The sequence below is a fragment of the Stylophora pistillata genome, chromosome 5, assembly GCF_964205215.1.
Source record: "Stylophora pistillata chromosome 5, jaStyPist1.2, whole genome shotgun sequence".
Classification (NCBI taxonomy): Eukaryota; Metazoa; Cnidaria; class Anthozoa; order Scleractinia; family Pocilloporidae; genus Stylophora; species Stylophora pistillata.
The window spans coordinates 31,517,350-31,531,886 of NC_142523.1; the positions used below are offsets into that span (position 1 = coordinate 31,517,350).

Here is a 14,537-nt window from a genome sequence, read left to right on the forward strand (position 1 = left end):
ATGATGATATTATAATTCTAATTTTTGACCAACACAGATAGCAATATGTTAAATGCCGAGGGGCCGTGATCTTTGAAAACACTAAAACTACATGAGACTTATTCATCTATAGGGTAATTAATATTCCTTTTCTTAGGATGGTTGTTAATATTATACTATTGCATTTATCATCATCGTCATTATCGCAATTATTATTATCATTCTCGCTTTTTCTATCCTGACACAACAATCTTTACCATGCGCGTTTCTATCTATTTTCACGGGACATATTTAGAAATATTTTATTTCAGTAGTAATTTCTAGTTTGAAACGCCTTTAACGTTTCATGATTGAAGAAACCTTCACAAGCTCTATAATGATAAGATTCCGTATTAACTCTCGATATAACTTTTCCAACGTGTTGGTTTGAATATTATAACGTTAAGAATACCACAAATAATAATATGCTAATTGCAGAAGTTAATTTAGTTCTCCAGACGGTTGCAAGCCCACAATGTTCTTGTCCTCTTATTGGCTCGATTCGAGTTTAGGTTAGCGACATGTGTGATTATTGGATTCTGAACTACGTCCTTATGCAAAGTAAACAGCACAGTGTTCCTTTTTGTTGATTTATGTCACCACGGAGGGAATATTTATATTCAGCCACTTTCGACTTTGTTTAACGAGAATCTATTCATTCTCAGAGAAACGCCCTTGACAAAGGTAATCTTTTGTTATTTATTTTGGCTCCATCTGGAGTATTGAGAACATCGTTACTCGTTTTATAATTCGGTTGTTAAACTGCTGATGAGGTGCCGCGTATAATTAATCGTCGCCGACGATCATCATCTCTATTACTTCGATTCTGTGAAAATTTTCCCCATGGTTTTGCTCCTTTCTTTCGTTCTTAAATAACTCTTTTAAGCTGATTGTTTTTAAGAGGCATTCTTTAGTATTATGCAAATACTGATTCTAATTCTGACCAAGAAACAGCTTTGACAAACATAATATTAATGTTTTGTCAATACCATATCTCTGTGTATTAAGCATGTTTGAGCCAATATCTATTTTAGAGTAATTTGCTTCTGTATGCTTTATTTCAGATTAATGCTAGTAAAATGAGCGTCGCTTCTATGATCTTCTTTAGTTTTAGATCCAAGTGGTCGACTGAAGTTGAACTAAATTATATTCGAACGTTCACCTGTTTCTCCTTTTGACAAAAAGGAAATAACTGAAGCACTTCATCTTAAAACAGTTCATTAAAAAGGAAGAAAACCAAAACTAAAAAACAACTGAAAGGAAAAGAGAGATTAAAAAAAAACAAAGGAATGCAAAGTTTGTAAATCACTCGGCTGCACCTCGAGTTACACCAAATTTTCTCGTATTTTCCAAACATCCCGTGCGGTCTATTAGTGCGGTTCATTATTTAGCTGGCAGCGCCCGCAGGCAGGATGAAGCGATCGTGTGTTCTGATTGGCGACCCCTGCGGGAAAGACGGGGCCTGCTCAAGATTGCCCGCTTCTATAGCGTGCAAGAAATAAAGTGCGGGGAGCGGACCCACAAAGTTCGTGGCTTTTGGACAATGTCGGCAACACAGTGGAAGACAGTCAAAACAGTGGAAGACAGTCATTGAGCTAACCGCCTCCCGGTTAGCTCAATGGATAGAGCGCTGGACTGTTGTGCGGGAGGTCGAGGGTTCGAGCCCCGGTCGGACCAACACTCAAGGTCTTAAAATAATTGAGAAGAATATGCGACCTTTCTATAACATCAAGAAATGGTTAGATATTCTAGTCTTCTCGGATAGGGACGAATAAATGGAGGTCCCGTCTCCTACAGGGTTAGGGGTAGGAGACGTTAATTTCCCACGCACGAGATTACTGTGTGATGGATGTCCTCCCTGGGGTGGGATGGGCGGGTTAGGATTGATTGTAAAGCGCTGTTGATCTGTCATTGTAAATAGCGCTCTATAAATGATAAATTGTAATTGTAATTGTAAAACAAGATAAAAAAAAAGATAAAAAAAAACAAAACAAAACAAAACAAAAGCAAACAAACAAAAGCAAAACACACACACACACACACACACACACACACACACACACACACACACACACACACACACACACACACACAGAAAAAAAAGAAAAACCCCGACCAATATATCTAGCCATCCTGTCCGAACAAGCTTGATAAATAGCGTATATGAACTGTTCGAAAGTGTGCTTTATTTCCTAAATGATTTATCATTGTTCATTAAACTGTTACATTTGTTATTTTATTATTGCAAATATCAACATCACTATTATCAAAGAAATTATGTTTGACATTATATTGCATCATATTTCTGAGCTCTGTGAAAATTCCATGAGAAGTCTCAATTACCGTCGTTCTGAATTGTTTTAATGAGCTGGTTGCAAGTAGTATCTGTATTAAACTTTAACCCAAGCTGAACTTGTTTATTCGGAATCTACATCAGGTGGCTTTAGAAGACTGTGGCGAAAAAGTAATATACTTAATCAAAAGGTATTTATAAATCGATAAATCTCTATGCTTTAATTTTGTCAGTTTGATACGAGCCGTAATTTCTTAAATATACATTCAGTATTTTTTTATTGGCTCCACACGACATTTGTGAAAACAACATTTTAAAAAGACGAGATTTTTCTCTCCAATTTAATTACTTCCTGGAAATGGTTTCATCTATCCATAGAAATCCTTTAAGATCTAACAATTTCTTTCTCCCCCTTATTTATCGGTGGGAATGCTTATCTTGACTTCACGACACTCAGCAGGTAATTGTAGTTTTTGCTCTCCTCCACCAACTCCCCCCCTCCCCCAAAAAAAAATATGATAAATAAATTAAATAACCTTTTGACTCTCCACATAGATTGTCATGAATCCTCAGGCTGTTGTACTGCTCATGCTGGTAGCTGTTTCCTTCACATCTGCAAGTATGTTACTGTAATATTAGGTTATGTTTAGCTGTCACTGCTACCCTAATAAGTAAACAGAATATTTGTATATGAAAATTTAGCCTGCTAGAGAAAATTAAAAACAAATATTTCAACCCTATTCTGAACAGGCTTTTCTGGATCCGAAAAAGATCTTGGAGGACTCAACTTGTTACTTAAAAAGACCTAAAAACAACTCATTGTAATGTCTATTAAATTTTGACAAAAATGATTCACTCACTACTTGTGACGATAGGTCGAAATCAAATAACCATGTAATGCATAGTTTCTTAGGTTCCAGATCAGATTTAAGGGCCTCAAACCACTAATAGATCTACTTCCCCTGAAATTGATGAAAACGATAAAAATGAAATCAAATGATTATGACATTTAAGGAGCGAGTACATGTCAACTGATATAAAAGATGTGAGTTTATTTTGTATTTAGACGTATGCAAATAGTTTTTGGGTGATCTTCACCGATTGTTCTTTGGATTGTCAAGGAATTTTGACTATATAGATCTCAACACTCCATTTTTTGGATATAGCATGCAATATAAAAAGTTCGTTTAAGACCCGAACTGACCTTCCAATTTCTCTTTTCTTCGAATTGTTTGATGAATATCAGTGAGTGCTCTTGAAATTAATTATCAGCAGTAAAAGCTCGTCAAATTAGATTCAGCAACTCGAGAGAAATACTTTCAGGTTTCTCCTGAAGCAGAGTTGAATTGGACAAAGGATGGAAAGTTATTTGGTAACGCAAACATACTCACCATTACTGATCGAGCGAATTATGGAGTCGCTGGTCACTACGCATTCATTGTAATACGGCATTTGTTCAAATACTGAGAGGGGAAGGAAAGCAGCTTTTAGGATCAAATGTCACAGACTAATCTTATTTTATTTCTACTCTTTTAGTTATTCTCTTTGTTTTTCTGTTTTTCTTGTTTTATTATTTTTCACCTACTTTGAATTGTGTTTTTCAACTCTATGCCAAGTTCCTCCTGAAATCAATCCTCAGCTCAAGAATCAGTTGGTTGTATATAATTCATCGCTTCAGTTGAATTGCTTTCTAAGAGGTTTCCCTACACCTGAGGTAAACTGGACTAAGGATGGGGTGAGTCTCGGTAACAACAACACTCTCACGATTCGCCAAGCGAGGCTGGAGGACTCTGGCCAATACACATGCAGCGTCAAAAATAGCGAAGGGAGCGAGAGCTCGACTTTCTGGATTGAAGTGGTGGGAGGTATGGTTCTCACTATAAAAAGGAAAGAGCTGGCGTCCATTATCAATTAATTTTCTGTTAGATAAGGAACAAAGAAAGTAGTTTCTTAGGTTCCAGATCAGATTTAAGGGCCTCAAACCACTAATAGATCTATTTCCCCTGAAATTGATGAAAACGATAAAAATGAAATCAAATGATTATGACATTTAAGGAGCGAGTACATATCAACTGATATAAAAGATGTGAGTTTTCTTTTGCATTTAGACGTATGCAAATAGTTTTTGGGTGATCTTCACCGATTGTTGTTTGGAGTGTCAAGGAATTTTGACTATATAGATCTCAACACTCCATTTTTTGGATATAGCATTCAATATAAAAAGTTCGTTTAAGACCTAAATTGACCTTCCAATTTCTCTCCTCATCAAATTGTTTGATGAATATCAGTGAGTGACGAGTCATGATTTCATGTTCATTATTAGATTTAGTAACAGTGTGCTCGTTATAGTTTGTCAAAGCGGCTACCGGTGCATCATTATCTAGTGAGTATTTATAATTGAGGCTGGAAGGCAATTTTTCTAAAAGAAAATTCACCGTATTTAAACTTGCTAAATCAGAGACCGAAATTACAAAGAGATATATGAAAACAATCCTGAAAACATTATGAACTTGTACCTTTGTTACAACAGATCGAACAATTTGAGTACACGAAAATTACAGATTTGATGTAATGTTCTCACGGAATTGAGACCTTTTGCAATTTCTTCACCATCTTTGCCAAGCTAGAATTGGATACTATGAACTGAAGAAAACTGGTAATCTTGGGAAATGGTGGCATGGCTTGTTGGCATTACACCTATTTCACCTACTAACCAATAAGAAAAGGACGAAGAAATGAATGAATAGATAATCAAATCGTTATTGCCCCGTAGTATTGCTAAGATAGGAAAATATTTTTTAGTAAAAAAAAAAAAAAAAAAAATGTTTTAATGTCACATTGGGCTGGGATATACCTTCCTTTACCAAAAGTGAAGAAAACTGATTACGGAATAACTTGGATTGAAAATAGCTTTGAGATTTACGTAGTTCATGCTTTTATTTCGAAACAAAGTGTGAAGGGACGGGGGTGGAGTGTTAAATAGAATGGACAATGCGACCCTCTGTTTAACCTGGTGATCTTTTTACTTTAAGTCTCTCCTCAGATCATTGCGCCTCCAACAGACCAATCTGTTACCGAAGGATACCTTGGCAACTTTAAGTGCGTAGCCTCAGGTGTTCCAACACCAACATTTGTCTGGGATTTTAATAATGGTGACCTGCCATCTGGTATCCATCAGACTGATCAAGAAGGAGAGTCACTGCTGGAATTGCTACGTGTCACAAAAGAGATGGAGGGGACTTCCAATTGTACAGCAAAAAACAAACAGAATATAGCTAGTTCCTCTGCAGTACTGCGTGTTTATGGTAAGTTTATTAAAAAAATGATAAATAATGTTCTTAATTAGCATGAAGAAGAATATAAAGGTGAACAAATTAGAGATGAACGTGAAGATGAAAATAAAGATAGAGATGACAGTGGTGGTGAGAAAAGAGGGAAATAGGCGCTCAAGGGTTGAGCATTTAAACTGCTTCCAGACTACATATAACTTTAATTATGAACTCATGTGTACAGACAAATAGACTAAAAGATGGAATAGGAACAATTATTATTGAAGTTTCATTATCATCGAAGTTAGAATCTTCTTAAATCTGAGTAAGCTGAAGAGTCAATAGGGACGATATCAATCCTAAGTAACAATATTCTTGAGCCTATTACATTACTTAGGGATAAGATTTGTAACAAATTATTTGATTGCAGACTCCAAAAGAATCCACTATTTGACTCAACTGAGTAGATCTGAAAAGACTTTTAAAGCGAGGAAAAACTATAAGTAATGGCGCCATCATCGGTTGATGAATACGAAATACTTTAAAATATGACGTTCATCAGAGGACTAACGCTCGAAACGTCAGCTTTTGTAATCGTTACGGTGGCCAATTTACAATTTAAACTTTGTTGATATATCCAAATTATTTCGTTACCCCCACCGACGCAGCCCCAGACAGTTTCTTTCAAAACTATCTGCCTTTATTTACTTAAAACATGCTTGGTACATCTTAGCTGGGATATTTTAACGAAGATATTTCTGCTACGGAGAGATCTGGGAAGTTCAGAGTAGAGCAGAAGAATCTAAAAAGGAAAGCGAAACTCAAAAGCTATTTTTGCATGTGATACAAAACTTATCAATCTTGGAAATGAGCAAGGTAAAGGAAACACAACAATCTGCTTCAACTCCTGAACGAAATATGCTGTGAAATGGCGATGAAATGTTCGAAATAACTCCTTTGGATATTTACCTCTCTTGCATCTATTCACAGAGTAAAATTTGCAGAACATGTTAATTCGTAATGAGACTAGGTCAATTGAAATGTTCTGAAAACATTATTTAAAAGGCCACATCTGGATCGGTTCGTTTCCATACTATCGTTATTTGTTAGTTTGTTAGTTTATTTTGTGTAGATACTGCAGCTGTAACTTCCAAGTGACATAGGGCTTTTTTAATCAATTTTCTCTCTCCTAATGTAGGAAAAGCCTCTGCTCAAGTTGTTCCAGTGACAAATCAAACACTCACAGCGGGAGAAGTCCTCACATTGAACTGCAAAGTCAACAGGGAAACCGTCAACATAACATGGAAAAAAGATGGAGAATCATTCAAAGAACGAGCAGTTATATTTACCCGATTAAGTGAGAGAAGGAGTGAACTTGTTATTACTGATGTTGTGGAAGAGGACAGTGGTGAATATTCTTGTGAAGCAAGAAACAAGCTCGGAACTGTGGCTCACTCTTCTGTTATATTGGATGTAAAAGGTAAGCTGGTGTACCTGTAAGACCATTGCTTTAAACTTATCATCGAGGTTAGAATCTCCTTAAATCTGAGTAAGCTGAAGAGTCAAAAGGGACGATGTCAATCCTAAGTAACAATATTCTTGAGCCTATTACATTACTTAGGGATAAGATTTGTAACAAATTATTTGATTTCAGACTCCAAAAGAATCCGCTATTTGAGTCAACTCAGTAAATCTGAAAAGACTTTTAATGCGAGGAAAAACTATAAGTAATTGCGCCATCATCTGTTGATGAATACGAAATAACTCAGAATATGCTTCGTACATGTTAGCTGGAAGATTTTAACGAAGATATTACTGCTAAAGAGAGATCTGGGAAGATCAGAGTAGAGCAGAGGAATCTGAAAAAGAATGCGAAACTCAAAAGCTATTTTTGCGTGTGATACAAAACTTATCAATCTTGAAAATGAGCAATGTAATGGAAACACAAAAACCTGTTTCACTTCCTGAACGAAATATGCTGTGAAATGGCGATCAAATGTTCGAAATAACTCCTTTGGATATTTAACTCTCTTGCATCTATCCATACTTATTTAAAAGGCCACACCTGGATCGGTTCGTTTCCATACTATCGTTATTTGTTAGTTTGTTAATTTATGTTGTGTAGATACTGCAGCTGTAATTTCGAAGTGACATAGGGCTTTTAATCAACTTTCTCTTTCCTAATGTAGGAAAAGCCTCTGCTCAAGTTGTTCCAGAGACACATCAAACACTCACAGCGGGAGAAGTCCTCACATTGATCTGCAAAGTCAACAGGGAAACCGTCAAGATAACGTGGAAAATAGATGGAGAATCATTAAAAGAACGAGCAGTTATATTTACCCGATTAAGTGAGAGAAGGAGTGATCTTGTTATTACTGAGGTTGTAGAAGAGGACAGTGATGAATATTCTTGTGAAGCAAGAAACAAGCTCGGAACTGTGGCTCACTCTTCTGTTATATTGGATGTAATAGGTAAGCTGGTGTGCCTGTAAGACCATTGCTGTAAACTTATCATCGAAGTTAGAATCTTCTTAAATCTGAGTAAGCTGAAGTGTCAACAGGGACGACATCAATCCTAAGTAAAAATATTCTTGAGCCTATTAAATTACTTGGGGATAAGATTTGTAACAAATTATTTGATTTCAGACTCCAAAAGAATCCGCTATTTGAGTCAACTCAGTAAATCTGAAAAGACTTTTAATGCGAGGAAAAACTATAAGTAATGGAGCCATCATCTGTTGATGAATACGAAATAATTCTGAATATGCTTGGTACGTCTTATCTGGAGTATTTTAACGAAGATATTACTGCTAAAGAGAGATCTGGGAAGATCAGAGTAGAGCAGAAGAATCTGAAAAGGAAAGCGAAACTCAAAAGCTATTCTTGCATGTGATAGAAATCTTATTAATCTTGAAAATGAGCAAGGTAATGGAAACACAAAAACCTGCTTCAATTCCTGAAAGAAATATGCTGTGAAATGGCGATCAAATGTTCGAAATAACTCCTTTGGATATTTAACTCTCTTGCATCTATCCACAGAGTAAATTTGCAGAACTTGTTAATTCGTAATGAGACTAGGTCAATTGAAATGTTCTGAAGACATTATTTAAAAGGCCACATCTGGATCGGTTCTTTTCCATACTATCGTTATTTGTTTGTTTGTTAGTCTATTTTGTGTAGATACTGTAGCTGTAATTTCGAGATGACATAGGGCTTTCAATCAACTTTTTCTCTCTTAACGTAGGAAAAGCCTCTGCTCAAGTTTTTCCAGCGACCCATCATTCACTCAGAGCGGGAGAAGTCCTCACATTGACTTGCAAAGTCAACTGGGAAACCGTCAACATGACATGGAAAAAATATGGAGAATCAATTAAAGAACGAGCAGTTATAGATACCCGATTAAATGAGAGAAAGAGTAAACTTGTTATTACTGAGCTTGTGGAAGAGGACAGTGGTGAATATTCTTGTGAAGCAAGTAACAATCTTGGGACTGTGGCTCACTCTTCTGTGATATTGGATGTAATAGGTAAGCTGGTGTACCTGTAAGACCATTGCTGTAAACTAGAACCTTGAATTTTTATGTTCCTCAGCTTTTCCATTGTTGTTTTTTCATCTTCTTGAAACTAAGATCATTAATTTAAAACAAAGTTAGATACAGGAGCTGCACCGCGTACGTGGAGATAAGTAGGTGATTTCTTAAGATAACGTGCATAGTGTCACGAGTTCACGTTCAAGTTACATTCTCATGACCGTTTCCTTTTCTGCCGTAAGATTGATGTTACTCTTTAGTGAGTATCATTGCCGATCATATTTCATCACCTCAACACACTCATCTCGACACCCCATCTTTTTTAACATGGCATTCAGTGTAAAAATTCGTTTGAGATTTTAATTGACCTCCCATTTCACTCCTCATCAAAATGCTCGATGAATATCAGTGACTGACGAGTCATGATTTTATGTACATTATCAAAATTAGTAACGGTGCACGCGTTATGGTTTTTCAAAGCAACTATCGGCGCGTCTTTATCAAGTAAGTATCTATTATTGAAGTTGGAAAGCGATCTTTTTTAAAAAAACTTCTTGAAAACATTTCATCGAATTTAAATTTGCTAATTCAGCGACCAAAAATTGGGAAGAGATATATGGAAACAGTCCAGACGTCATTATGAACTTATACCCCTGTTAGAATTTGGATGTATAGAATGACAGATCTGAAATGGACGTAGCAAGTTATTTTAAGCCTATTCCATACCTCTTAAGAATAGTACAGGAATAATAAAAACATTAATAATAATCGAATTTTTTACCCAGGATAACCCTTCAGTACAAAGTACTGTTATCAGCAGGGCTCTGCTGCCTAAGAATTAAAGCTATAAATAAGAATTATTCAGATATGTAAAATAAAACTGACTAAAATACATATGAAGGCAAAAATGCATTAAGTTAAAAATCGTTAAAAATATTAAGCAATAAATTTTCAAGTAATAAACGTCTAAGGATTTCTTACATAGAACTCTAGAATTAATGTTTCTTAAAATTAGAGGTAATGAATTAAAATCGAGTCACCTAAAAAATAAAAGGTACGGTGCGCAAAATCCAGTCTGACCTTTGGTGGTGTTTCTGATTTCCCATTGTTTCTAGTGTTCAAAGCGTTATGATGTAATCATTGAATTTAATCTTTCAATGGAAAGCATGCAGTGCCATTAAGGCAGTTTAATACAAAGGAGCGCGCTCTTTTTTGCAAAAAGTTATCAATTGTTAAAAATTGAAGATCACATTTCTGCAGACTGCATTTCGGGGAAATGATGGCTTCGGGTCTCAACGGAGCAGATCATGCGTTTGCGGGACTCTGACCATCAAAGACTAGTATAGCAGCCATACGTAAATATTTGTATAATCATCGATTGGTAAGTTTGTTGGGCACTAACAGTATCAATTCTGGAACGGATGCGCCGTAAGAGGTTTGCTCTTCCAGCTGCCTTCTTGTAAATTTTTTGAAAATGCGTTTCAAAACTAATCGTCGGATCCAGATGCACGCCGAGGTACTTGTAACATGTAATGGTGTTGATGGGAGAACCATTGACTGAGAGCTTGACCTGATAGCCTTGAAACAGATTTAAGCGTTTACCGGTACCAAACAGTATCATTTCAGATTTTCCTTTCTTCAGATTAAAAATAAGTTCATTTTCACGAGACCAGTTAGAGAGATTATCTAAGTCCTTTGAAAGGCTGGTTTAGATCGCATCGATGTCACTTGAGGATGTAAAAGTCCCCGTATCATCAGTATAAGTGATAATCCTACAATGACAAAGGGGACTAGGCATATTATTAAAGAATATGAGAAAAGAAGGGGTCTAAGGAACTCCAATGTTAATTGGATTTGGTTCAGAGGGCACACCATGAAACTGACCGATCTACTTGCGATAAAATAAACAATCAGTAAACCATTGTAGTTCCATATCATGCACCCCATAACGGGACAGTTTACTCAATAGAACGGAATGACTGATGGTATCGAATACCTTTGATAAGTCAATAAAAACGGCTCCTGTTGCCTTTCCACTGTCGACCTTCTTTCTGATGAAATCAGTGAAGTAAGTAACAGCTAGCTGAGCGGTTCAGACGGAAAGGAGACTGGTGCTCAAAAAGTAGACCATGACGCTCCTGATGAGCCATCAGCTGGTCGTAGAATATTTGCAGACTATTACTAGTTGTTAATAAGCGTGAAGATGAATATGGAGATGAAGATGGTGGAGATAAATGGAGACGAAGATAAAGATGAAGCTGACGGTGATAGTGAGAAAAGGCGGGAAATAGGAGCTCAAGGGTTGTACGTATATATTGCCTACGGACTACACTCACAAAAGATGGAATAGGTATAATTCTTATTGAAGTTTCATTATTATCGAAATTATAATTTTCTCAAGCTTGAGGAAGCTCAAGAGTCAATACGGGCGATATCAGTCCCGAGTAATAATATTATTGAGTGTATTACATTACAAAGGGATACGATTTGTTACATCTTATTCAGTTCCAGACCTTAAAAGAGCCCACAAAGAAAAACTACGGTAACGGCGCTGTCGTCTGTTGATTGGTACGAAATGCTTGATAATATCCGTTGTCAACACCTTACTGAAAAGAGCAAACAACATTCCATCTACCAATACAGGCAGACGGGAAGAAATACAACGAATAAAGGCCGTTCTGCGAGATAACAATAGAGTATGTGCGGTCACATGACTTTGACGTCAGAGAAATTTTATGGCCGCCATGTTGGAGGAGTGAAAATTTATAGCACTTTTTTATTCGAAAGCGTAATTTCTCGAGCGATGCTTTCGTTTTGCCTCGTCGTTGGCTGTTCTAACCACAAAAAGAAGAATCCAGGGCTTTGCCTTTGTCGGGTGCCAAAAATTGTCACCAATCAAGGGACGAAACCGAGATTTTGTCCACCGAAAGACATACTCGGTGGTTAGCTGCGATTAGTCGAGCTGACTTGACGGAGAAAATTCTAGAAAATGACCGGGTTTGCGGTATCCACTTTCATTCGGGGAAAGTAGCACAATTATGGGATCGATTAAACCCAGACTGGGTTCCTAGTTTGCATCTGGGGCACGACAAGCTGAAGGAATCCGACGAGAGGAAAGAACAACAACTACTAGAAAAGAGCACAAAGGATTACCGAGAGGAGAAAACGCGAAAGAGAACGTGAGGGGCAGAAAGTTATGCAAAGGAAAGCTGTAAAGGTGAATGAGCCTGGAGAGCAAATAAGAGATATTTATATGGTGAATGAAGGAGAAACTTTTGGAGAAACTTGAGAGGAGGAGAAAGAAAAGAAGGCAAGCATTAAAAACATTGCCTCAACGCAGATCGATCCAGAGGGTTACAGTCGATCATGCCGCACTCAGACGGAGGAGTGTGGCTACATGTTTAGAACACTAAAAACGTGGCTGTCTCAGAAATCCACTGCTTTTGAAGAAGATTACTTTGAAGGAGATAACGAGAAAGTGCGTTTTTTTACCGGTTTGCTGTCCTTAGAGGTATTAAAGAAAACCTTCTCTTTCCTGTCACTACGCGTATCCAGACGTCCTCTTCTGTTGAGTAAATTTCAGGAATTTGTTTTGGTTCTCATAAAATTGCGTCTTGGGGTACCAATTGAAGACCTTGCATATCGCTGTAATGTATCTGGGACAGTTGTCTCAAAAATTATTGTCAGCTGGTTGACTGTAATGGATGTGACATTATCATCATTAATTTGCTGGCCAGATAGAGAACAAATGCAGAGGACAATGCCAAGGTGTTTTATCGATTCATTTGGACTTAAAACATGTGCTATTATTGACTGTTTCGAAATTTTAATTGACAGACCATCGAACTTATTGGCAAGGGCTCAAACATTTTCGAATTACAAGGATCATAACACTGTTTAAGTCTTCATTGGCATAACCCCTCAGGGTACCATTTCATTCGTGAGTGAGGCATGGGGTGTCCGTACATCCGATAGATTTCTTACAGAGAAATGTGGATTTTTAAAGAACTTAGTTCCTGGTGATTTTGTCCTTGCCGACTGAGGGTTTACGGTCCATGAAGAAGTGTGGTTTCGCCAAGCTGAAATCAACATCCCTGCATTTACAAAAGGCAAAAATCAGCTAGATTGCGTAGACATTGACAAAACTCGAAAAATTGCCAATGTCCGCATTCACGTGGAAGGTGAACGTGAACGTGAACGTGAACCAGAAACCCTTTGATTGTAAGCTAATAGGCTTCGGGAATTCTTGAATTGATCGTTAGTGCAGAAGCTGGTCTCTGGCATAAGATATGACAAAATATCACAAGCTTCGACAGGAGGAAGGCCTTCCGAAGTATATTTCTGCACCGGAACGAGCAAAGGATTCATGCCGATCACTGAGATCTTTTCGACATACCTTTTCTTAATACTGCCTTCCAGTGAATTGGCATAAGCGGAAAATATAAGCTTGGAAACCACAATCGCTTTGTCCGAAGACGCATATTTTCCCAATTCACTGACCGCCATCTCAAGAATCACTCCTCCAACATGGTGGCGCCTCGTTTCCGAACATTTCTATGACGTCACGTGAACAGACTCTTTTATCCAATACCTTTTCTACGGAACTGTGAGAGAGTTATTCAAACAACCCGCCCACACCAATTTCAATGGCTTTGTAGTGCTGCCGTATGTACAGGGTGTTTCCGAGAAAATAAGCCGCATATTGAAACAACAAAAGGTCAAAGTAGCCTACAAACTACAACAAACAATCAACAGCCTTTTTCCACGCCCCAAGGAGCTAGACAAACCTGACCGCCGGAAGTCAGGCATGGTGTACAAAATCAATTGCACACTGTGTAATTTTAAGTACTATGGCCAAACAGAGACCAGAATTGCGGAGCACAAAAAGGCAGTTGCAGGTTTTGACTTAAACTCCAAAGTCGCAAGCCATGTCCGCCTTTTCGACCATAACATGGATTTCGTAAACGTCAGGGTCGTTGGTTTTGAAACTAATTACCCCGTGAGACTTTTCCTTGAAGCCTGGCACTCTGCTTTGGATCCTAATGCTGGGAAAGATCACATCGTACTCCCAGAAGCCTATAAAGACCTCACGGGAGCATCAAATACATAGTTACCCGCGCAAGCTTCGCGTCACGTTTTTAACTTTAAATAGCGTATGATAACGATCTTCGTTTTTCATATCACTGATGAAGGCTTAAGCATTAGCCGAAACGTCTGTCCCAGAAATAACAACAGTCAGAGGCAACCAATTTCTGTAAAATGCTTGATAATATGCTTGGCTCCTCTGTAATCGGCTACGCTGTTGCAGTATCCCTGCCATTTTTTTTTTCTTTGTCATTGATTGTCATTTTTTGCTGTGGGTACGCGAAGCGCAGAAACAGCTATTAGAATGGGAAAGAATATGCAAATGTACCACTCACTCAGATGTA

The 14,537-nt window shown here is 37.5% G+C and overlaps 2 protein-coding genes across 2 annotated transcripts in view; one reads left to right on the forward strand and one right to left on the reverse strand.

The window, feature by feature from the left end:
* Positions 1–14,537, reverse strand: part of LOC111347607 (uncharacterized) — a 563,268-nt gene that overhangs the window by 303,239 nt on the left and 245,492 nt on the right. The window lies entirely within an intron of this gene.
* Positions 5,195–14,537, forward strand: part of LOC111319337 (vascular endothelial growth factor receptor 1) — a 36,972-nt gene continuing 27,629 nt past the window's right edge. Inside the window, exons 1-3 of the mRNA XM_088761084.1 lie at positions 5,195–5,616; positions 6,779–7,060; positions 8,824–9,105. Of these exons, the coding sequence (XP_088617210.1) occupies positions 5,541–5,616; positions 6,779–7,060; positions 8,824–9,105 (640 nt within the window). The 5' untranslated portion in view covers positions 5,195–5,540. The remainder of the gene's footprint in view (positions 5,617–6,778; positions 7,061–8,823; positions 9,106–14,537) is intronic.